Source organism: Silurus meridionalis, chromosome 12, assembly GCF_014805685.1.
Source record: "Silurus meridionalis isolate SWU-2019-XX chromosome 12, ASM1480568v1, whole genome shotgun sequence".
Taxonomy (NCBI): Eukaryota; Metazoa; Chordata; class Actinopteri; order Siluriformes; family Siluridae; genus Silurus; species Silurus meridionalis.
The window spans coordinates 8,464,939-8,490,458 of record NC_060895.1 but is presented as its reverse complement, the minus strand read 5'-3'; the positions used below and the strand labels follow the sequence as shown (position 1 = coordinate 8,490,458).

Here is a 25,520-nt window from a genome sequence, read left to right as displayed (position 1 = left end):
TGTTTCCGGTTTGAAGGGTGTCTTTTCCAGACGGCATGTTTCAGCTCCTTCCAAAGATGCTCAATAGGATTGAGGTCAGGGCTCATAGAAGGCCACTTTAGAATAGTCCAATGTTTTCCTCTTAGCCATTCTTGGGTGTTTTAGCTGTGTGTTTTGGGCCATTGTCCTGTTGCAAGACCCATGACCTGCGACTGAAACCAAGCTTTCTGACACTGGCCAGCACATTTCTCTCTAGAAACCCTTGATAGTCTTCAGATTTCATTATTCCTTGCACAGATTCAAGACACCCTGTGCCAGATGCAGCAAAGCAGCCCCAGAACAAAACAGAGCCTCCTCCATGTTTTACAATAGGGACAGTGTTCTTTTCTTGATATGCTTCATTTTTCTGTCTGTGAACATAGAGCTGATGTGCCTTGGCAAAAGATTTCCATTTTTGTCTCATCTGTTCATAGTACATTCTCCCAGAAGCTTTGGCATATTCCAGTCTTTTTTATGATTTGTTCTCAACAATGGTGTCCTCCTTGGTCGTCTCCCATGTCGTCTAAATGCCACAAATGTAAATGTAGTCCACTTTGGCTCAAACAAAGACGGATGGTGCGATCTGACACTGATGTTCCTTGAGCATGGAGTTCACCTTGGATCTCTTTAGAAGTCTTTCTGGGCTCTTTTGTTACCATTCGGATTGTCCGTCTCTTTGATTTGTCATCAATTTTCCTCCTGCGGCCACGTCCAGGTAGGTTGGCTACAGTCCCATGGAGCTTAAATTTCTGAATAATATGTGCAACTGTAGTCACAGGAACATCCAACTGTTTGGAGATGGTCTTATAGCCTTTACCTTTATCATGTTTGTCTATAATTTTCTTTCTAATCTCCTGAGACAACTCTTTCCTTCGCTTCCTCTGGTCCATGTTGAGTGTAGTACACACCATGTCACCAGATAACACAGTGACTACCTGGAGCCTTTTATATAGGCCCACTGACTGATTACAAGATTGTAGACACATGTGATGCTAATTAGTGGACACACCTTGAATTAACATTTCCCTTTGGTCACATTATTTTCAGTCTTTTCTAGGGGTACCATCATTTTTGTTCAGGCCTGTTCCATGAGTTTATTTTTTTTTAAATAATTCCGTTGAAGCATGGTTGAAAAGCAATGTCTGACTTTCATTGGTTAACATTCATATAGTTTTTATTTATTATTACTTTTGTCAGATTTTTACTGTGACCATTGTGAGTTTTTCTTTCATTGACCGAAGGGTACCACCAACAAGTTTGTCCACGTGTGTACAGGCCCTCTCAGTGGCTCCTTCTTTTCTGGAGTTTACTCCAGGCATGGCCAGTGCCTTAGTGTACCCCAGAACAGGTAACATCCCCAAGGTGCCCTTAGTCGTCCCACCACCTGTTAGGCTCCAGGCATTCTATCCTCTTCCCTTCCAGGCCCCAGAGCAGGAGAAGCTGAACCAGCCACTTACGTCCACAGGACAAGTTCATGGAGGAAGTCAGAACATCTGATTCTCTGCTATGGCCCTCCGAGGAGAGCTTCCCTGCGAACAAGCAGACTTTGAGCAGGTGGATTGCCGGTTATCACATTTTCCTATGAGTCCTCTGGTCACCTCGCTTCATTCGGGGTCAGAACACCCTCGACCAGAGTGTGGCAGCCTCTAAGCCTTTGTCCTCTGGAGTGGGCTGGTCCACCCTGCTGACCTTTTGTTAGGTTTTATAACCTTGACCTCAGTGCTACTCCTGGCCCCTCCGTCCTTCAACCAAGCTGTGCCCACACACACTAAGCAGGGACTGGTCTGTCTGGACACTCTTTTCCAAAGCGTTGTTCACACAGCTCGAGTTCTTGAAAGGGAACGTCTCTAGGTTAGATATGTAACCCTAGTTACCTGAAGGAACGAGTTGCTGCGTCTCCATGCCACACTGTTTCACTCCATGCCATGTGCTTTTTATAGCTTCTTGATCATGAAGTCACCCCGCCGGTGACGCAGCGCTTTCCATTGGACAGATTACACACGTGATTTAGAGTGTGGACAGCACGGAAGCATTCCCAAAACGTTGTTGACGCAGCGTCTTGTTCCCTCAAGGAACTAGGGTTACATACACAACCTAGAGACGTTTACATTCAACATAAAGCTGAATTATCTTTTTTTGAGTGGTGACGCTTTGCACCATCCTGTATTGATTATTGTTCTTGAAGACTCCTGGATGTTTTTAAGACCTTTCTTATAATAATAATGTGTGTCCTATAAATGTACCCAAATGTTTTGCCTTTTGTATCCATGTCATCTGTATGGCATGCTGAGATTAATGATTATTTTTTATTTTTTTGCATGTGTAGGCTTTAGCCTTAATATTTATTTTGTCTACATTATTTACAGATGTATTTTAGGAATTTTGCACATATATTTCCTTAAAAAAATATCATATGCGTTAGTCAGGTTAGAAACAAGACAGTAGATACTGCTCGGGATCTCGGCTCTTTTTCTCAGGATGTGCTTTGTGGCATGAAATTCACACACAAGTAGCAGCCCCAGATTGCCATTATCATAACAAGCTTGCTTTATAGGGGACCATGCCATCCTTTAATTTGCGATCGGAATTTAGATTGTCCCCGTCGTCATACGTGTATCACAGACCATTTGCAATGGGAGTAAATGAAACGCATTTGTGCTCGGGCATTGTTTTTCAATTCCATTCTTTTAACCCATATTATAACATTCACCTGCCTTTGATTCTTTGGATTTGTATCATGAGTAAAAATAAATAAATACATATGCGAATATGAGAAAAACAGGGTTTTGTACGTTTTAATAATACTTTTAATTAAAAATGTTTGTTAGGAACGGTTTATGTTTTTTTTTTTATCCAAATGTTTCTAAGGCAAAGTAAAACAAAATTATAATTAATAATAATATTAGAAAGTTAGATTATAATGTTAATATTTTTCTTTCTTTTTGGCATTTGTTGTTGTTTTTAATTTAATCATTATTTTAATCATTAACAATTTTTCTAGATTGATTTACTGAAATGTTCTATGTCAGTGTTTTTTTTTTTTTTTTTACTTGGGTTGTATGCTCTAACGATGACTGACGATCCATTTTTAAAAACACTGCCTGTTTGTGTTGTCATGTTGTCTGTCTTTGTTTTCTGCAGGCATCTTGGACTCGACCTGAACAACACAAGGTATAGCTTCTATACCCTCAACTCCTCATACACAAGCTAGGCTAGGGTTCAGTATAAGACAATTCTTTCTTTACACTGTGGATATTTGGAACAGTTTCACGTGGATTGAATACAAGAAAAAAAAGAGTTTGCTATAAATCTGCCTTTTTATTTGTTTTATTTTTTTCAAGAACCTAAAGAGTGCTATTTGATCTGAATATTTTATGTTTTTGTGATTCCCCTTTGCAAAATACTTTTTATATCCTAAAACATTTTTTCCAGCAAGGCAAGGCAATTGTGGTACAACCAACAGCATTCGCAATGGCTAATGGCTGGTCTGCATTATTAACTAGGCTTCTCGGCTAAAAACTATGGCCATGAAACATTAATATGCCACTGTTCTCACATTACAAATGAATAACTAGAGCTTTATGTCTGAGAAGAATGGAAGATACAGCGCAATGAATACAGTGGGCTGGAGCTCCTCGCTCCCTTGTGTGGTCTAGCAGCGTGTTAGACAAGTGGCTTGAGGGTCAGGGGTCATGCCGTGGCCACTCCGAGAAACAACAGGAAGCAGACTGGCCAGCGCTCAGCTTTCCCATTAGGGGGTAGATTGAATTATGTTGCACAGAGCAGATGGGGAGGCTGCTGATCTCCAGCTAAAAAGAGACTCTGCATTATGTAAGTGCAACTGTCTCTAGAGACAGCAGTGGCGTAATGAAAGGCCCAGACACACCTCTTAAATAGAGCTGTCTCCACGGACTGTTGCAGCTGGGTAATAGAGAAAGAGAGAAATGTGGCATAGAAGCATAATGTAAAACATCAATGAAGTGCTATGATTTTAGTATTTTTAATGTTTTACAGCCTGAGATTTAAGTTTGTGCTTAAGTTGTTTTTGTATCTTACCTAAAAAAACTATTCACCTGGTTTTCACCAGATCTCTTCTCTTTTATTGGTTAATTCTATTTTAATAGTTGTAATAGTCATACTATCCATATAGTACTTTTTCCCTGGGATAAATGACATTGACTACTTTAATGAAAAACTTAAGACAAAAGACAAAGATTTTCCATATTTTCCAGAATATTTTGTGCCATGTTTGCACTGATAAAATGTTGCCTACGCCTGGATAGCTTTAATGATATTTGCTAGATTCTCCAGCTTCTCATCTTGTGATTTTTATTTATGGGTGGTGCCCATGATTAATATCAAATTCCTTAATAATCTCTCGTCATATGAAACATATGGATTTGTTTCTGCTCTGGATGAAAAACTACTCTGGTTTGCAGCACTTTAGAATCCCTCTGGAATATCAGTAAAAGGAAAAGGAAAAATTGCGTTCTAAAAGAGAGAAAGGGCAAGCCGGTTAACATCTCTCTAAGGGATGCATTTGGCTCTGGGGATAAACTTCAGCCAAACTGTTATGCTAAGTACGTTTTAATGGTTTTAGTCAAGGTGTTTGATTTACCTCACCATCAATAAAGCATTCATGTGTATTACCATCTACCAACTTTATTGCCATATTGCCACAACCAAAGATATTGCAACGCTCTCACTCTGGACTCATCCTAAATCAAAATTCATCAGCCTTTGTTTCTTGCGGCAGGAACTGTGGACTGCATTGAAAACCCTTTTGCACTCTAATCTCCTAGTGTTCCTGCTTGTGCTGCCACTGCTAGCACATTTCTAGATTTATCTTACACAATAGCTATCAAGTGCACAAATGAGCATGGCAGTGTTGACCACAACACAATGAAAAGACCATCTATTTTGGCTGGTTTGGTTCATCCTTTCCTCAAAGCCATTGTTTCTTTTAGAGTATAATGCTATAATAGTTACATGCTAATAGTTTAATCCTAAAAGCTTAAATATGAAAAAAGAGCTATTAGGGGTATAATAACTGTTTTCTAAAAGGATTCATAATGTTTTCCGCTTGAACTTCCACATCAGCTTGTGTGTTTCCTAGTGATTAATTATTACTGTGAAACGGTGACATTTTCAATGCAAGGTTATTGCGATTTCAAACTTCAACACCCCTAGTCATAACGCCTGCACAGTGTTTGGAGGCCTGTTTACTTTCTGAGACAGAAATTGAAATGCTGACTACATCTCATTGAAATTCAAAAAAAAAAAAAAAAAAAACTCAGTGCTAAAAGAAATCACAAGTGTGGGATGTTGGACCGTGTGTGTATGCATGTCGTGACGCACACAAAGCGAGCCCTAAGTGGATCGGGTCTGCTGAGTGCACACGACTCTAAAACGATTCCCTAAGTTACGCTTTGCATTATTGATGGGTCCTGCTTACACCCTCCACCTACCCAGTCGTATTTAGATCTGCCTCTTGCACCCTGTCAGTGCTTACTTCTTTTCAGGGCACCTTTATTCTGACACTTAGGGCATTGAGCAATAACAAAGCAACTCAGGTTTCTGTCATAGCACCTACTTGATGAAACAATTTTCGTAAAGCACGCCGGTTTGGGGTTCAGATACTGACAAGATTGTTGTGTACACGTCCCGCCATAAAAATACGAACACTTGTACCCCTGCACGTTCATGCAATTAATTATCCAATCATCCACATCAGGCCATAAGCTTAAGATGTTAACATCAACATCAGAATTGGAGATTCTTTTGTGTGTGTTTTGTGTCATATGGGCCAGTTTGAGTGTTTTTAGACAAAATTGCCGTTGTCATGTGCAGTAGTATCTAGAGGTTAGAGAATGGTGTGGAAATAAAACACCAGTGAGGGTGGAAATACCTGTATCTCTGGTGTGTGAGGATGTGGAGGAAGACTCAGGAGACTGGCAGAACATTAACTGAGCTTCAGGGCTGCCGTTTATTTAGGCCGTGCTTTTCAGCACGCTTGCAACAAAACACTACACAAAAGTAAAACAGCTCAGCCGGAATAAGCTCACAGCTTACACTCTGCCAAGTTCAAGTTCACACTCTGACTGTGGTGGTGTGTGTTTGTGTGTTGCAAAAACCTTACAGCCTCTCTTTTTCCTTGCTTACAGCAGTTACTGAAAGCACAAAAAGATCGAAATGAGTAAACTTTGCCCGAAATAAGACACGGGTGATATTAATTACATGTTGCTTTTCGGTTCACTTGCTTCCTTTCCTGTTCACAGCTGAAGCTCCACCATGCTAGGCTAGTTTGAGCTGACAGAAAGAATAATCTAAATAAGTGCCCTTTACAACCATGGTGAGAAAAAAAACATCAGAACCACACAACATGTAAAACCTAGAGGGGAATGAGATATTCTGTAACAGCAGAAGCCCACATTGGATTTAAATGCTGCCAGCCAAGAACAGGAGTCTGATCTGGGTGGTTTTGCATGGACAATTACATGAATAATCAGGTTTGCTGGTGTTCTAATTAAAGTGTCTAGTGAGTGAAGAGGAAATAAGATTTGATCAATATGCTTGTATACGTGTGTCTGCAGAGTGAAGACGGCAATGTGGTGGCACGCAGTGACGCTCGTGTCTCCTCTCTGACGCTGAAGTACGTCCAGTACACTGACGCTGGACAGTATCTCTGCATGGCCAGCAACGCTGTAGGCCAGAGCTCCCAGTCCACGTTCCTTGAAGTGCGCTGTAAGTTTTGACATTTACGGAATGTAGTAGATGCCCTTTTATATAGCGAGGTACAAAAGTGATTTGAGTCTTTATCAATGAATAAATCAACACTGGTTCACTACATTACAGACTTAACATACAATCAGTTTAAAACTCTGTTGAGAGGATTTATAGCACACTTTAATAAATACAGTGAGGAAAATAAGTATTTGAACACCCTGCTATTTTGCAAGTTCTCCCATTTAGAAATCATGGAGGGGTCTGAAATTGTCATCGTAGGTGCATGTCCACTGTGAGAGACATAATCTGAAAAAAAATCCAGAAATCACAATATATGATTTTTAAACTATTTATTTGTATGATACAGCTACAAATAAGTATTTGAACACCTGTCTATCAGCTAGAATTCTGACCCTCAAAGACCTGTTAGTCTGCCTTTAAAATGTCCACCTCAACTACATTTATTATCCTAAATTAGATGCACCTTTTTGAGGTTGTTAGCTGCATAAAGACACCTGTCCACCCCATACAATCAGTAAGAAACCAACTACTAACATGGCCAAGACCAAAGAGCTGTCCAAAGACACTAGAGACAAAATTGTACACCTCCACAAGGCTGGAAAGGGCTACGGGGAAATTGCCAAGCAGCTTGGTGAAAAAAGGTCCACTGTTGGAGCAATCATTAGAAAATGGAAGAAGCTAAACATGACTGTCAATCTCCCTCGGACTGAGGCTCCATGCAAGATCTCACCTCGTGGGGTCTCGAAGATCCTAAGGAAGGTGAGAAATCAGCCCAGAACTACACGGGAGGAGCTGGTCAATGACCTGAAAAGAGCTGGGACCACCGTTTCCAAGGGTACTGTTGGTAATACACTAAGACGTCATGGTTTGAAATCATGCATGGCACGGAAGGTTCCCCTGCTTAAACCAGCACATGTCCAGGCACGTCTTAAGTTTGCCAATGACCATTTGGATGATCCAGAGAAGTCATGGGAGAAAGTCATGTGGTCAGATGAGACCAAAATAGAACTTTTGGGTCATAATTCCACTAAATGTGTTTGGAGGAAGAAGAATGATGAGTACCATCCCAAGAACATCATCCCTACTGTGAAGCATGGGGTGGTAGCATCATGCTTGGGGGTTGTTTTTTTTTCGCACATGGGACAGGGCAACTGCACTGTATAAAGGAGAGGATGACCGGGGCCATGTATTGCGAGATTTTGGGGAACAACCTCCTTCTCTCAGTTAGAGCATTGAAGATGGGTCGAGGCTGGGTCTTCCAACATGACAATGCCCGGAAGCACACAGCAAGGATAACCAAGGAGTGGCTCTGTAAGAAGCATATCAAGGTTCTGGACTGGCCTAGCCAGTCTCCAGACCTAAACCCAATAGAGAATCTTTGAAGGGAGCTCAAACTCCGTGTTTCTCAGCGACAGGCCAGAAACCTGACTGATCTAGAGAAGATCTGTGTGGAGGAGTGGGCCAAATCCCTCCTGCAGTGTGTGCAAACCTGGTGAAAAACTACAGGAAACATTTGACCTCTGTAATTGCAAACAAAGGCTACTGTACCAAATATTAACATTGACTTTCTCAGGTGTTCAAATACTTATTTGCAGCTGTATCATACAAATAAATAGTTAAAAAATCATGCATTGTGATTTCATTTTTTTTTTTTTTTTAGATTATGTCTCTCACAGTGGACATGCACCTATGATGACAATTTTAGACCCCTCCATGATTTTAAGTGGGAGAACTTGCAAAATAGCAGGGTGTTCAAATACTTATTTTTCTCACTGTATATAAACAAAGACAAAACAAATTAGGAAACAAAGTGCTAGTTTAAGTGTTTCAGGAAGAGGTAGGTCTTCACCCATCATTTGAAGGCATTGACTCAGCTATTCGGACATCTAGGGAAAGTATATTTTAGTACTTCGGGGCATGAACAGAGATGAGTCTTGATGTATATTTACCTTTTACCCTGAGAGAAGGTGGGACCAAAGGACGAATTGCGTTCAGAGGTAGACCTGCCAGCAGAGAGTTTCAGTAGTCCAGTCTCGAAATGACAAGCAAAATGGCAGTTGATTGTCCATTGTTACCCCTAGGTTGTCTGAAGGGGAGATCAAAGAGTTTTGAAGCGATTTCCCAGAAATTTAACACCTGCTATGATATGTCCACCAGGCATTTTAAAGTTAAAGCAGAAGCCGTGGTATCTGAGGGAGGGAAGGAAAAGATGAATTGAGTGTCAACATTGCAGTAGTAAGAAAAACCATGTGAGGATAAGATTTCACTAAAAGAGCGAGTATACAGGGAGTGCAGAATTATTAGGCAAATGAGTATTTTGACCACATCATCCTCGTTATGCATGTTGTCTTACTCCAAGCTGTATAGGCTGGAAAGCCTACTACCAATTAAGCATATTAGGTGATGTGCATCTCTGTAATGAGAAGGGGTGTGGTCTAATGACATCAACACCCTATATCAGGTGTGCATAATTATTAGGCAACTTCCTTTCCTTTGGCAAAATGGGTCAAAAGAAGGACTTGACAGGCTCAGAAAAGCCAAAAATAGTGAGATATATTGCAGAGGATGCAGCAGTCTTAAAATAGCCAAGCTTCTGAGCGTGATCATCGAACAATCAAGCGTTTCATTCAAAATAGTCAACAGGGTCGCAAGAAGCGTGTGGAAAAACCAAGGCGCAAAATAACTGCCCGTGAACTGAGAAAAGTCAAGCGTGCAGCTGCCAAGATGCCACTTGCCACCAGTTTGGCCATATTTCAGAGCTGCAACATCACTGGGTGCCCAAAAGCACAAGGTGTGCAATACTCAGAGACATGGCCAAGGTAAGAAAGGCAGAAAGTCGACCACCACTGAACAAGACACACAAGCTGAAACGTCAAGACTGGGCCAAGAAATATCTCAAGACTGATTTTCTAAGGTTTTATGGACTGATGAAATGAGAGTGAGTCTTGATGGGCCAGATGGATGGGCCCGTGGCTGGATTGGTAAAGGGCAGAGAGCTCCAGTCCGACTCAGACGCCAGCAAGGTGGAGGTGGAGTACTGGTTTGGGCTGGTATCATCAAAGATGAGCTTGTGGGGCCTTTTCGGGTTGAGGATGGAGTCAAGCTGAACTCCCAGTCCTACTGCCAGTTTCTGGAAGACACCTTCTTCAAGCAGTGGTACAGGAAGAAGTCTGCATCCTTCAAGAAAAACATGATTTTCATGCAGGACAATGCTCCATCACACACGCCCAAGTACTCCACAGCGTGGCTGGCAAGAAAGGGTATAAAGAAGAAAATCTAATGATATGGCCTCCTTGTTCACCTGATCTGAACCCCATTGAGAACCTGTGGTCCATCATCAAATGTGCGATTTACAAGGAGGAAAACAGTACACCTCTCTGAACAGTGTCTGGGAGGCTGTGGTTGCTGCTGCACGCAATGTTGATGGTGAACAGATCAAAACACTGACAGAATCCATGGATGGCAGGCTTTTGAGTGTCCTTGCAAAGAAAGGTGGCTATATTGGTCACTGATTTGTTTTGTTTGGTTTTGAATGTCAGAAATGTATATTTGTGAATGTTGAGATGTTATATTGGTTTCACTGGTAAAAATAAATAATTGAAATGGGTATGAATTTGTTTTTTGTTAAGTTGCCTAATAATTATGCACAGTAATAGTCACCTGCACACACAGATATCCCCCTAAAATAGCTAAAACTAAAAACTACTTCCAAAAATATTCAGCTTTGATATTAATGAGTTTTTTGTGTTCATTGAGAACATGGTTGTTGTTCAAATTAAATCCTCAAATAAAATTAATCCTCAAAAATACAACTTGCCTAATAATTCTGCACTCCCTGTAGAGGGAGAAAAGGACAGGGCCAAGTGTTGAGCCTTGTGGGACACTAGTGGAGAGTTTGTGTTGGGCAGATGTTGATCCCCTCCATGTTACCTGGTATGAGGGAAGCAACTATTCTAATGCTGTTTAGCGAATTCCAAGTTTCCTGAGAGTCGACTTGTGGTTGACCTCATCAGATCTTGCTAAAAGTTCAAGCAGGATGAGGACAGATGATAGCTTGGTCTAGCAGCATGTAGTTTGTCACAGAGACAGCCGAATAAGCAGTCTTTTTAGTGCCATTTTGAAGCCAGACCAGTTGGTATCTTAGAGGTTGTTCTTTGAGAGATGGACAGACAGTAGGCTATGAACAATGCATTCCAAAGTTTAGAACGAAAGGGAAGATAGAAAGATCTTGGTTCCTTTTTATATTCTCCAAATATTTAGCATCATTTATATTCTATAATGCCATTTTAGTGTTCTTTGTAACAGCAGTTTATTCTGTGCTATATTTGACAAGGCCAAAGTTTTCCTCTCACACTACAGCCACCACTACAAGTGTACCAGTATTAACACCAGCATTTTATTTCCAAAGCACTTTGATTTTTTGTAATCCTTTAACCATAAATTCAAAGATTTATGTTACGTACATGATTTTAGTGTGTATAATAATATTTAGGCTGTTCATTGGCCACATAGAGCTTTTTTTTTTTTGTCTACCGACAAAAGACATTCGTTTAAAGTTGACATGATTTATTGGCTGACATGTTTTTGATTTATTGAGGGTTTGAAGTAAAAGCATTTCAGCTCAACTGCCTATTCAAATAAACTACTTTATATATGAATAAAACATTAATTTAAATTAAATTTAGGTTGTAAGTTTTATAGCTGCACCTAAATTAAAATATCAAAGTCTTAGGGCTATGGATTATTATTATATATATATATATATATATATATATATATATATATATATATATATATATATATATATATATATATATATACAGTCGGACCCACTTATCTCGACCTCGGTTAACTTGCCAACCCTATTAAGTCGACGTTTTTTGAAGTGGAACCGGCAAAGTCTCGCTTTGTCTTAGCATTTTTTATCGGTTATGTCGATTTTTTTATGTCGCCGAACCCTAATATCTCGAGCACAAGGGGGGCAAATTTGCCACTTAACGTCGGTTATGTCAGGAATCCCCTGCCACGCCCCCTTCGGTGGCGGCATTCCCTGAAGCACCCTGCTTCTTCTCCGTGCGGGCGAGCTCCTCGCACTCAGGCTGATCACACACACCTGACTCTCATTCACTCACTCATCCCATCTCCTATTTAAGCCCCTCACCTCCACACACTCGCGGTCCGTTATTGTTTGTGCATAATCGTATTTGTTTAATGGCGGTCTGTGTAATCGCGTATACATATCCCGCTACGTACCCTTCTTCTCGGACTCCGCATTCTCTCAACGGCACCCCGGATTACCCCGATCCTGCTGTTTTCCATGTTCACGCTGTCTGCACCATGTTTATCCGTTGCTGCCCTGCGCTGCGCTTTCCATAGCGTGGATCCGTGGATTCTCTACACAAACTGTCTCTGCTTTCACAGAACTTCCACTGGATATTACTGCTTTGCTGTATTACTGTATTGGTGGATTATCTCCTGAGTATTCTCAATAAACTTTGTTTGCGTTTACTTCGGCTTCCGCCTCCTTATCCGCATTACAGGTCATCTCGATCCGCATGACTAATCAAACAAATCGCGGGAACGCTGTTGTGTAAAAACACCTCCAAAAACACGTGCATGCACATTCTCATTTATTAACGTCATGTACATAAAGAAATTTTAAGCACGTTAATATATTGTCGCCATATTGGTTTTCGTTTATCTCGATCATCGGTTATCTCAACGCTTTTTGGCATCCCCTAGGCCGGTGACATAACCGGGTTCCACTGTATATATATTTTTTGTCATGTACAGGTAAGAATGGGGAAAGTGTGATAAGTGACTGATTGCTGTGTATATTCTGCAAATTGTCATTATAACCACTCCAATATGTTTAGTATTGTCATCTGAATTACCCTCTATGTGTTTTTTTGGTTGTTTTTTTTTAGCAAAAAAGCGTACCAAACACAATCCATATGCTGCTCTTTTGCTACATTATGTTAACTTCTTCAAAACATTTACTCGCAAACTGGCTTGATGACTTGCAAATTAATTTAACTGCGCAACTTACAATCTCTGCTGAATATAACAATAGAAAGCCATATTTGTAATGCTTTTAATGTCTATAATGGAAACTATAAATGGTCCCTGTGGTCACTATTGGTAATTTGTTGCCTTCTGTTGGTATGATTTTATACTTAATGGATAGCATTAATGGCCAATGGAACATCTTTGGTATCTACTAGGCACCATTAGGGACTTTTAGGACATCATGAAGCATTCATAGAAGAATATGGTTTCTTTGGTTTGATGATAACGATTTAAAGATCATTTTTTTAAGATTTATGAAATGCATTACTTTAAATATTTTTTCAACAATCAAGTAAACTTAAAAGCTTAAGGTTTTTAATCTCCTCATCTTGACATGGCTGCCTCAAAGCTCTTTTAATAGAAATGTTATTTTCTTCACGTTAAATTCCTGCTTGTGAGACTTTCTGTGTAGATTTGATAACTTTAGCTTGTGGGATATGACATGCACTGGCAGTAAATGTACGCCACATTTTGTATACTAAATCAAATGTAAAATTATGCATTTAACACCTTTACTATAATGATTTTTATCACCAGGATTTCAACAGTTTTTAATTTGGTCGTGTGGGAGTTTATTTTTTTTCTTTTTCAGTGGTTAAATTAACCCCGGTCCCATGCAGTACATTCACCCACACTGTACTTTCTTTATTGGCTGGTGCTAAAATCATTTTGTCTTTTTCTACATCGTTTACTTAAAGTGCAGGTTGTGCACTCCTCTTATCACACATCCATAGCCTCTATATTGTTTTGCAAGTAGCTCCATGAATCATAGTGCGAGTGTTTTGCTTGCATTACCTTTCTTTCATTGTGCCTAAAACACTAAATTAATATTACTTATTTCATAATCTCTGTTTTCTTTATTGTAAAAAAAAAAAAAAAAAAAATCTTCACACATGCCAGATAGCTCCCCGCTCTGCAAATATCTCTCTGCTTCATGAGAAGAAGGTGTGAATTACTGCCTATTAAGTAAAACTAGGGCTTTTTACATATGTAAAATCTATAAATGATTATTATTAATATTTAATCGTTTGCGTTATTTCAGCAAAACAATTATATCTGTATGAAGCAATTTAGACATTTGAGTAGACAGAGTTCTAAATCTGTTGATCCTCAAACTTGTTCAACATGTATCTAGTAAAAAAAATTCTAGATATTGCATGTTAACAAATGTTGCATTTTAGTTGACAAATGTTTGAGGACAGCTGACTACAAGATTCTTGTAGTCAGCTGATGCGTATTCATTTTGAACATCCTATTTCACGTTTATCGCCCATTTGCTATTACAGTAACCTTCACCTTGAGAAGATGTTCCACTAGATTTTAAAGTGTGATTGTGAACATTTATGTTCATTCCGCCTCAGAGGCCTAAGTGAAGCGAGGTACTGATCTAGAGTAAGGAGGCCTGGGGTGCAGTCAAAGGTGTACAGTAGGGTTAAGATCAGAGCTGCAAAGGGGCATTATCACTCTGGAACATTTAGTTCAAGTGAAGGGAACATTTAATGTTACCACATTCAAAAACATCCTATGCAATCGTGTGCCTCCAACTTTTGATAACCTTGGGATAACAGTTCAGGAAAGAACCACATGTAGCTGGAAAGGTCTGGTGTCTCTGTACTTTTGTCAATATAGGGTTTTTCTAAAGTGGTTATTATGACAACTAATAACTGTCTGAGTAAACAAATCACATATCAGATATTCTTGGAGTGCCTTTTTGCGAATTTAGATCCAATTGCTATGCCTGCTTGAAAGTAAATAGGCAAAAGAATTCTATATGAAAATCCCTTAACATAGGAACATATTGCAAGTGGTGCCTTTATGGCAATAATCAGCTCTAAGCTCTATTTATAAGCTTCTTTCAAATTAGATTGAAACACATGTTGAGCAATGACTGTTTTATCAAACAACATACCTGACTACTAAACTCTCTTTTCTTCTTCTTCTTTTGGCTGCTTCAATTAGGGGTCACCACAGCAGATCATCTCTCTCTATACGACTCTGTCCTTTACATCTGCTTGTTTGAAACCAACTACCGTACCTGCATGTCTTCCCTCACCACATCCATAAACCCCCTCCTTGGCCTTCCTCTTTTCCTCCTTCCTGTTGGCTTCATCCTCAGCATTCTCCTACCGATATACCACATGACCCTCCTCTGCACATGTCCAAACCATCTCAATAACACCTCCCTCAGCTTGTCTTCAAAAAGTTCTCCATGCACTGTACCTCTAATAAACTAATTTCTAATCTTATCTATCCTCATCACTCCCAACGGCAATCTCAGCATCTTCTGCTACCTCCAGCTCCACCTCCTGTCTTTTACTTAATGCCACTGTCTCTAAACCATACAACATCGCAGGTCTCATCACAGTCCTATAAACTTTCCCTTTCACTCTCGAAGATACCCTTCTATCACAAATCACTCCTGTCACTCTTCTCCACCCACTCCGCCCTGCCTGCACTCTTTTCTTCACTTCTCTAACACACTTTCCATTACTTTGCACTGTTGACCCCAGGTACCTGAACTCCTCCACCTTCTCCACCTTTTTCTCCCTGCATCCGCGCCAGTCCACTGCCCTCCCTCTCATTCACACACATGTACTCCGTCTTACTCCTACTGACTTTCATTCCCCTTCTCTACACCTCTCCAGGCTCTTCTTAACCTGCTCTCTACTCTCACCACAATTCACAATATCATCTGCAAACATCATAGTCAAACATCAAACTCTCTTTTAATTTAGTTTAAAGTTCCCATTTTGCATTAATTAACTATTCGCTGCTTGAGCTTGGCCTAAGAGATGATTATTATAATTTTTCTTTTTTTTTTTTTACAAACTTGGTACGTTCTATTAGATGGAAAGGATTTATGAATTTCCAAATACTACTGCAACATTGCAGTCAATAAAGGAAATAACACACCAGCATGGGTCATTAGAAATCTCAAGCAAGTTATTAATTAGTTTATTTACCAGATAAGTAAGCCACTGTAAGATGTAACAGCTGGCCAAGTTACCAGTTTGACCAGCTTCACCCCTGAATTGTTAGTAGAAAGCTGTTTGGATTGTGCCAGGTCGATTTGCTTTAAGATTGTTAGATGAAAGAAAGGTTTTGCTGTTACGGTTTAACGCTTTCGACTTTTAAACTCGATTAAATTTGTGCTTCTGTTTTTCCAATCTTGGCAACATTAGCAAGCTTCACATACATATCATATCATATGTTTACTGTATATGGACACATTGAAACAATAAAAGCTAACAATATCTTACGTATAGACAAATTTCACTCACTTCAAGGTGTGATATTGAGTCACACTCCCAGTGGAAGATTTTATATAAATAGCTAAGCTGATCAGACAGCAAATTAAAATACGGCACTTTTGCCAAGGATAAAAATCTGCTGCTGTTGTAGAATTTGTTTAATCGGATTTTATGCCTGAATTAATGTAAACCTTATTCATATTTAAAACAAGATATCATCTTGCCTGAATTATAAATTACAATGCAATAAGCAATAGGCTTCGGCTTGTTTGTCACGGTGTGCGAACAGTTTTTATTTAAGGCGTTCGGTTGAACAAGATTTCAGACTGAGCGATACAAAAAAAAAGCCACAATTGATACCTCTTTAAAGAGTGTTTCATCGTGCGTGCAAACACATGTCGATTCTCCCACTGCGCATATTGTTGTTTGTGTCTTTTATGCTAATCGGTGCGCATGCTGTACAAATAATTGCCTGTGTATTTGTTTGCAGATTTGTGTTGACATCCCATCGTGTATTAATGTAGTCTAACTGATATGATCGCGCGACTTCGAAATGCTGAGACGCAGTGATGGTGTCGCGGGGCAGATCGAGGAACGCCAACATGTCATATTTGCAAATGACATGCACAGTAGCTTGATTTTACGATTTTGCGATATCTTTGCAAGCCTCTGCATGCCCTTCAAAAGGATGAGGAGGTGGAGGAGGAGAAAAAAGTACTTAAGAGCCTCCCAAGTGTGGTCTGCTTTTATGTTTAAGAATGACCAGATGTGTTCAGCCACATGATCCCCACACTCTCCCGCCCACCGTTCACTTTAGCCTGCCCTCGTAGTCATCTGCTGTTTACTTCCTGGAGGATTCACTGACCTTCTCTTTTGATTTCAAAGCAGTAAAGTACATAAATGACTTATGTATTAGCTTGGGAGCATTAACAACTTTTATGTGTAGCACAGGCAAAACCTGTTGGATGTCAGTGTGAGTGAATTCTGGCAAACAGATAAATAAAGGCAGTTCTGGCCAGAGGTGTAAAGAGTACCTGAAAATCACTTATGTAAAAGTCTAGATACCTTAATAAAACTTACTCCTGTACAAGTCACCAAATCCAATTTGACTTGAGTAAAAGTCTTTAAGTATCTGATTTGAACACTTGAGTATTTCAATCATTTTGAACATAGATTTAAAGATGCACTAGTCCTCAACACCAAAACACATGTTAGAAAAAAGTCAAAAACAGTTGAATTCCATTGATAAATAAAAATTTGAGCTGACTGACTGATTGTAAAATGTAATTGGTGGCATTGTCAATTAACATATAGTGGAGTAAAAAGTACAACCATTTAATCATAAAGGTAGTTGAGTATGGATTAAAAGTTGCTTATGTTTTTAAAATTAGAAAGTAGACATTAAATTACTTAAGTACAGTAACAAAGTACATTTACTCAAATACTTTGCACGACTGGTTCTAGCCTAAATCAAGCCTTTATGTCTGTGATATATTGTACTTTGACACTTCAACTTTAATCGCAAACGGTGCTGAAATGTATTTTCTTCATTATTTATTATAATTTCCTAAGGTTCCCTGGTGGTCTAGTGGTTAGGATGCGGCGCTCTCACCGCTGCGGCCCAGGTTCAATCCTTGGTCAGGGAACCGACCCTAGCCACTCTTAGTGCCAGTCCCAAGCCCGGATAAATGGGGAGGGTTGCGTTAGGGAGGGCATCCAGCGTAAAAACGTGCCAAATCAAACATGCGGATGATCCGCTGTGGCGACCCCTGACGGGAGGCGCCGAAAGAAAGTTTATTTATTATTTCCTGCATAAACTATGCTGGATGTGGAGCCAATTTAACAATCATACAAGCAAAAAACATACATCATTCAGTCTAAAAACATGCTAGATAGGTGGAATTTCTTTACCCAGTAAATGTCAGGTCTTGATTAAGTTGTGGGATTGCTCCTGTATGTGCTGCAGCTTAATCATTTCAGCTTGTGATAATATACCTGCTGTCAAAATGAAATTTTGTTGAAATTAATATTTTATATATATATATATATATATATATATACACATTTTTGTATTCCTTTTTCCTTTTGGCTGTAAGCAGATTGCAACTTTATTTGTGCCTGTAGCGAATTTAGCTCACAAAAAGGGAAATATGAGTAATTATTACGGATTATACTATTATATTATTACGGATTACTGTTTACTGATAAATGTTTAAATTAAGTTGTTGAAGTAACGGTAATGGAATTAACGTTACAATTATTTGGTCTGTTCATCCACCAAACAGACAGTATAATCCTTTAATAATTTTACATTCTACAAGTCTAAAAGACACTAGCCAGACGCTACATGCCACTCAAAAGAGTAGCATATTTCAGTTCAGGGAAATTTGCAGTCTTTCCAGAGCACCAGACTTCTTTTGTGGAATCATATAGTGAAATTTTGAATGGGATATATTATTTTTATTACCCAGAATCCCTATTGATGTCTTTCTGCTTTGGCATTAGAAATCAAATGCAAATCTAAAATAAAGATAGAATGTGACAAGGACAGATTTATTTTTCATATTTACTAAGGATAGTAAACATGATCTTATTTATGCTCGTATTCTTTTTTTTCTAAATATTTAAGGCAGGACATCTGAATATAATAAATAAAAAGAACAACAGGGTTGCATTTATAACCACTCATAAAAGATTCAGCATTTCAAAGGATTTCCCATGGTTCATTTTCATTTTGATTTAAATGACTCTTTTTTTCTCCATTCATTGGTTATTTCCACTGTGTTTTCTTTTTCCGTTTCTGCCAGACGCGCCAAAAATCCTGGGCCCAGTAGCAGTCTACACGTGGGAGGGCAATCCTGCCAACATCAGCTGCGAGATCCTGGCTCACCCCAGTGATGTGTCTATCATGTGGCTGCGAGATGGACTCCAGCTGCCCAACGCCAACTCAACCAATGTCAAAATCTTTACCACCCCCAATGCCAGCTATCTGCAGGTAAAAGGAACATCTCTGCTTCACCAAGCTGAATCCTCTGCACATAAAACATTTAATAAATGCTATACTCGGCTGTATTGTGTTTTCTCGGAGGCGGCATCGCCGATGAATTATTGAACACAGAATGCACATAGTGAGCCGTAAATATAGGTAATGGAACGGCTGATTAGGATCCCTAAGGTTAATGCATGCGCTCTTAATCCACCACAGGTTAACCCGGACTCCCAGAACGACTTTGGCAGCTACAACTGCACTGCATCTAATGAGATCGGGACCGAGTCCAAAGAATTCATCCTGATTCAGGCTGGTCCGTCTGTTCTCTCTTTGACATGACCTTTACAATGAACTTCTGTGTTTCCCACACGGGGTCTTTAAATGGTTACAGATTGTTCCATCGTTTGTTTTTACTTCTTCGTTTGCTTACAGTTTCTCTGTTTGCATCTCTCAGGAAGTGTATTTTAAGTGTCCTAAATTGATGGTTACGATGTGCTTGACCGTAGGCAGTTGTGTTTTGCTCTCTGTGTTGTAGACGTTCCCTCGGCTCCCATTCTCACCGAGGTGAAACCCTACTCCAGCACGGCCGAGGTGCAGTTTGATGAACCTGATTCTTCTGGAGGAGTTCCCGTGCTCAAGTACCGTGCCGAGTGGAGAGCAACGAGTAAAAACAACTGGGTCCAGCGTGTCTATGAAGTCCGAGACGGTATGTCAAATGTTCACCATATTTACACTACCATCATCATCATCAGTAGCCACTGTGAAGCCACTGCAGCTTGCTTTAGGCTTCTAATTGCTCTGCGATGCATTCTATAGCTGGGATTGGGTATTGCCCAGAGTGAAGCTGCAATACAATGTTCTATGAGTGTTTTATAAAATTATTTATCACCACATCACTATTGAATTTTCTAATCTGATTTGTCAGAACGTGTTTATTAATTTGATACATTAACAGCTCTGACAATAGTTTCGAATGTGAATCAAATCACAGGTTTAATTTCTTTAATTGTGTGAAGTAACTGCCAATTCACTGGGATTTTCTGTCGGTACACTAAATGGATTAGGAAAACGTGTTAGTTAGCGAAGGGAAAGAAAATACAGTCATTGATATTGTGAAGTGTTCAGAAACATTTATTTAATGAAGTTAAGTAAGAATGTTTGGGGGGTCAGCGCTTTTTCAGGGTCATTTACATTAATCGCATTTTAAGACCCATTCACCGGCAATAAACTTTTGCTTCTGTTTTCCTGTTTAACTTGAAATGGCTACCAGACACATCTGGATTATGTAAAACTAATCAGGCTGCATCCTGAATTGCTTTCCTAGCAAGCTAAGAAAAGACGGTGAGCAGAAAGAGGCCAGAGAGTGAAATTGAAGATGTAGTGGCTCATCTGCTCTTAATGACGTTGTTCCGAAGAAATGCCACAAAGCTGCCGGCATGTGCAGATATTTCAGGCATCTAAAGTCTGATCACACACATTTAAACCCGAAATGCTAAATAAGTCGCTGATAAAATCTCTAAAAACTGCCGATTTGTTCTGCCATTTGAAAAAAATACCACCCAGTTGAATAAATGGGGAGTGTACAAGTACATTCAAGTCTTTTTAGCCAGCCATCGAGAAGCTGGATTTTTTCCTAAACAACAAAAGATTTTTGACTGTGATTGTATTAGAATTTCTGTGTGATGAAAAATGGTGTGTAGACACATTTATATATTATTACAGAAAATAGAACGAACACATAAATTTTGATGCTTGTTTACAGGATTTGTTTTGTTAAATTACTGCAATAACTTCATCATACTTTGTTTCTTGAGTTATAAATTCATCTGGAGTCTAAGTGGAGTTTATAATTATTCAACAAATAGTCAATTTCAAAGTATTTTTTTATGTGTTTTGTTAAATCTTTTTCTATTGCTCCACATTCCCCAACCATGACTTTCACTGGATCTAAAGCTGTTGGTGGCTAAAAGCAATTAAAAGGATTTGCTATTATAATAATTATAGTATGAAAATTGTACTACCTAAAACATATTACTACTCACTGTGATTAAATGATTATTTTTAACCAGATAAATTACTGCTAAATACTGATGGAATGACTTGCAAAGCTTTGATTTCTTCATTGAGATTATTTGCCATGACTTGTTAAACTCCTTTCTTGACCTGCAACTATTTGAATTACCCAGTCAAATATCCTGGCAATCTAAACGAGAACGAATTACAGAATATTTACTTTATTAAAAAAAAATAGATTTTTTAAAATGTTATATATATATCTATATTCTGGTACAGCAAATTCATGTTTTAATTAACTTTTGAAATTATTATTGTGAATGGTATAAAAATAGAGCCACTTTTGCCCACTAAATCAGATGAAAATTAAATTTATGCTATTTTGGCGCTACTGGTGTGTATTATTGGTCTCCCAACTAGAAAGCAATTTATAGCATTAGCATCGATTTATTGTTTTTTGTCCAGACTGCCTGAAATGTTTTTTCAAATGCATCTTCTATTGATGTGAAGTATGCTGTTATTGTAGAATACCTTACTTTTGCTCTGTGTGCAGGCGATGGGATTCTTCTTCACTGAGGGTCTAATATTAGATTGATCCCAAACCTTGTTTTCTTTCTTCTATCCCCATTTTTTTCTTCTTCTTTTTTTTTATAAACCAATAAAAACATTGTGTGCTTACTTCTAGATTCTGCTAGGAATTAAAAAAATATTCTGTCTCAATGACAGTCGCTTTGTTTGGCAACAGTGGCGATAAATAAAAAAGGGAAAGCACACAAGTCTGTTATCGCAGTATATACGGTACTGTGCAGTATGTGTGTTTTGGCTTTTTTTGCTTTTTCTTCTGTCTGTCTAGTATATTAAGGTTCTTCTGTGTAATTCTTAGCCTTTCTTTATACAGTGAGGAAAATAAGTATTTGAACACCCTGCTATTTTGCAAGTTCTCCCCCTTAGAAATCATGGAGGGGTCTGAAATTGTCATCGTAGGTGCATGTCTACTGTGAGAGACATAATCTAAAAAAAAATCCAGAAATCACAATATATGATTTTTAAACTATTTATTTGTATGATACAGCTGCAAATAAGTATTTGAACACCCTGCTATTTTGCAAGTTCTCCCCTTAGAAATCATGGAGGGTCTGAAATTGTCATCGTAGGTGCATGTCTACTGTGAGAGACATAATCTAAAAAAATCCAGAAATCACAATATATGATTTTTAAACTATTTATTTGTATGATACAGCTGCAAATAAGTATTTGAACACCCTGCTATTTTGCAAGTTCTCCCCTTAGAAATCATGGAGGGTCTGAAATTGTCATCGTAGGTGCATGTCTACTGTGAGAGACATAATCTAAAAAAATCCAGAAATCACAATATATGATTTTTAAACTATTTATTTGTATGATACAGCTGCAAATAAGTATTTGAACACCTGTCTATCAGATAGAATTCTGACCCTCAAAGACCTGTTAGTCTGCCTTTAAAATGTCCACCTCCACTACATTTATTATCCTAAATTAGATGCACCTGTTTGAGGTTGTTAGCTGCATAAAGACACCTGTCCACCCCATACAATCAGTAAGAATCCAACTACTAACATGGCCAAGACCAAAGAGCTGTCCAAAGACACTAGAGACAAAATTGTACACCTCCACAAGGCTGGAAAGGGCTACGGGGAAATTGCCAAGCAGCTTGGTGAAAAAGGTCCACTGTTGGAGCAATCATTAGAAAATGGAAGAAGCTAAACATGACTGTCAATCTCCCTCGGACTGGGGCTCCATGCAAGATCTCACCTCGTGGGGTCTCAGTGATCCTAAGGAAGGTAAGAAATCAGCCCAGAACTACATGGGAGGAGCTGGTCAATGACCTGAAAAGAGCTGGGACCACCGTTTCCAAGGTTACTGTTGGTAATACACTAAGACGTCATGGTTTGAAATCATGCATGGCACGGAAGGTTCCCCTGCTTAAACCAGCACATGTCCAGACACGTCTTAAGTTTGCCAATGACCATTTGGATGATCCAGAGAAGTCATAGGAGAAAGTCATGTGGTCAGATGAGACCAAAATAGAACTTTTGGGTCATCATTGGACTAAACGTGTTTGTAGGAAGAAGAATGATGAGTACCATCCCAAGAACACCATCCCTACTGTGAAGGATCAGGTGTTCAAATACTTATTTGCAGCTGTATCATACAAATAAATACAGTGGAACCCGGTTATGTCGATGTCCTAGGGGGACGCCAAAAAGCATCAAGGTAACCGATGATCGAGATAAACGAAAACAATATGGCGGCAATATATTAACGTGTTGAAATTTCTTTATGTACATGATGTGCGTTAATAAATGAGAATGTGCATGCACGTGTTTCTGGAGGGTTTTTTACACAACAGCGTTGCCGCGATTTGTTTGATGAAGGCATGCTATAAAAATGTACATACGTTTGTTAACAACAAAAGGCATAAGTGCACCTACTAACAGCAGAGATTTACCAGTATACAATACAACACCTGTAGTATCTGTAAGGTTTGATTTTTCCGCCACTTTCGCGAGTTCTTCTGCGGCTGCACAGTGCCGTCTCACATTTAGTCCACATGTGGAAAAAAGAAAATAAACAGTAACTAAGTTTCTGAAAACTTATGACCATCAGGCTGAAGTAATCCGCACAAACACACAAAACAAAGTGTCCGAAAAACTTACGTCCGCGATGCCGAGGGGAGATAAGCCGAGCGAGAGAGAGAGAGTTTGTAAATGGAAAAATAGGAAATTAAAAATACCGCGACCGGCACGGCGCGAAGCCGGAAAAACCGGAAGATCCAAAACCGAACCCGAAACCAAAAGCGAGGGACAGAAGTCTCAAGCGTGAGCGGCCGAAGGGGCATGGCAGGTGCTTTCGGCCGCTTTCTCTGAAGCTCCGGCTTCAACTCCTTACCGAGAGCCGTGCTCCTTACCCTGCTCGCTCGGTAAGGAGTTGCATTTAACAAAAAATGCATATGTGCACTTACTAACAGCAGAGATTCACCAGTATACAATACAACACCTGTAGTATCTGTAAGGTTTGATTTTTCCGCCACTTTCGCGAGTTCTTCTGCGGCTGCACAGTGCCGTCTCACATTTAGTCCACATGTGGAAAAAAGAAAATAAACAGTAACTAAGTTTCTGAAAACTTATGACCATCAGGCTGAAGTAATCCGCACAAACACACAAAACAAAGTGTCCGAAAAACTTACGTCCGCGATGCCGAGGGGAGATAAGCCGAGCGAGAGAGAGAGAGAGAGAGAGAGAGAGAGAGTTTGTAAATGGAAAAATAGGAAATTAAAAATACCGCGACCGGCACGGCGCGAAGCCGGAAAAACCGGAAGATCCAAAACCGAACCCGAAACCAAAAACGAGGGACAGAAGTCTCAAACGTGAACGGCCGAAGGGGGCATGGCAGGTGCTTTCTCGGCCGCTTTCTCTGAAGCTCCCGGCTTCAACTCCTTACCGAGAGAGCCGTGCTCCTTACCCTGCTCGCTCGGTAAGGAGTTGAAGCCGGGAGCGCCGCGCTCCCCTTCATCGCATAACATTTAACAAAAAAATGCATATGTGCACTTACTAACAGCAGAGATTCACCAGTATACAATACAACACCTGTAGTATCTGTAAGGTTTGATTTTTCCGCCACTTTCGCGAGTTCTTCTGCGGCTGCACAGCGCCGATCGACATAACTGACGTTAAAATTTCTAATTTTCCCCCCCTTGTGCTCGAGATATTAGGGTTCGGCGACATAAAAAAAGGCGACATAACCGATAAAAAATGCGTAGACAAAGCGAGAATTTGGCGGTTCCACTTCAAAAACGTCGACTTAATAGGGTTGTCGAGGTAACCGAGGGCGAGATAACCCGGTTCCACTGTAGTTAAAAATCATACATTGTGATTTTTGGATTTTATTTTTATTTTTTATTATGTCTCTCACAGTGGACATGCACCGAAGATGACAATTTCAGACCCCTCCATGATTTCTAAGTGGGAAAACTTGCAAAACAGCAGGGTGTTCAAATACTTATTTTCCTCTCTGTATGTAAGAGTATCAAAATCCCTCTCCAAAATAAGTATTGTTTACCAGCTAACTAGTTTCATTCGATTGAAGAACATGACAGATAGATACACTATATAGACAAACGTTTGTTGACACCTGACCATAAGATGCTCCACTTCATCTAGGTGTGTTCTTGTGGAGATTTGTGTTCATTCAGGGCAGATTGTCCACTCTGACCCATGTAAACCATATCTTTATGGAACTAGCTTTGTTCACAGGGGCATTGTCACTTAGGTCCAGGTTTGGTCCTCCTCTATACATCCTAATCAATTGTGTACCTCCAAATTTGTCTGAACAGTTTGAGGAAGAACTGCATACGGCTTGAAAAGTCAGGTGTCTCAATACTTGTGCTCGTAAAG

At 39.5% G+C, this 25,520-nt stretch overlaps 1 protein-coding gene across 5 annotated transcripts in view; it reads left to right on the top strand.

Moving 5' to 3' along the window:
• ncam1b (neural cell adhesion molecule 1b) overlaps positions 1–25,520 on the top strand; it is a 121,084-nt gene that overhangs the window by 66,461 nt on the left and 29,103 nt on the right. For all 5 annotated transcript variants that reach the window (XM_046862758.1, XM_046862757.1, XM_046862756.1 and 2 more), the window contains 5 exons: positions 3,160–3,189; positions 6,612–6,762; positions 18,893–19,080; positions 19,291–19,387; positions 19,610–19,780. In XM_046862758.1, the coding sequence (XP_046718714.1) occupies positions 3,160–3,189; positions 6,612–6,762; positions 18,893–19,080; positions 19,291–19,387; positions 19,610–19,780 (637 nt within the window). The remainder of the gene's footprint in view (positions 1–3,159; positions 3,190–6,611; positions 6,763–18,892; positions 19,081–19,290; positions 19,388–19,609; positions 19,781–25,520) is intronic.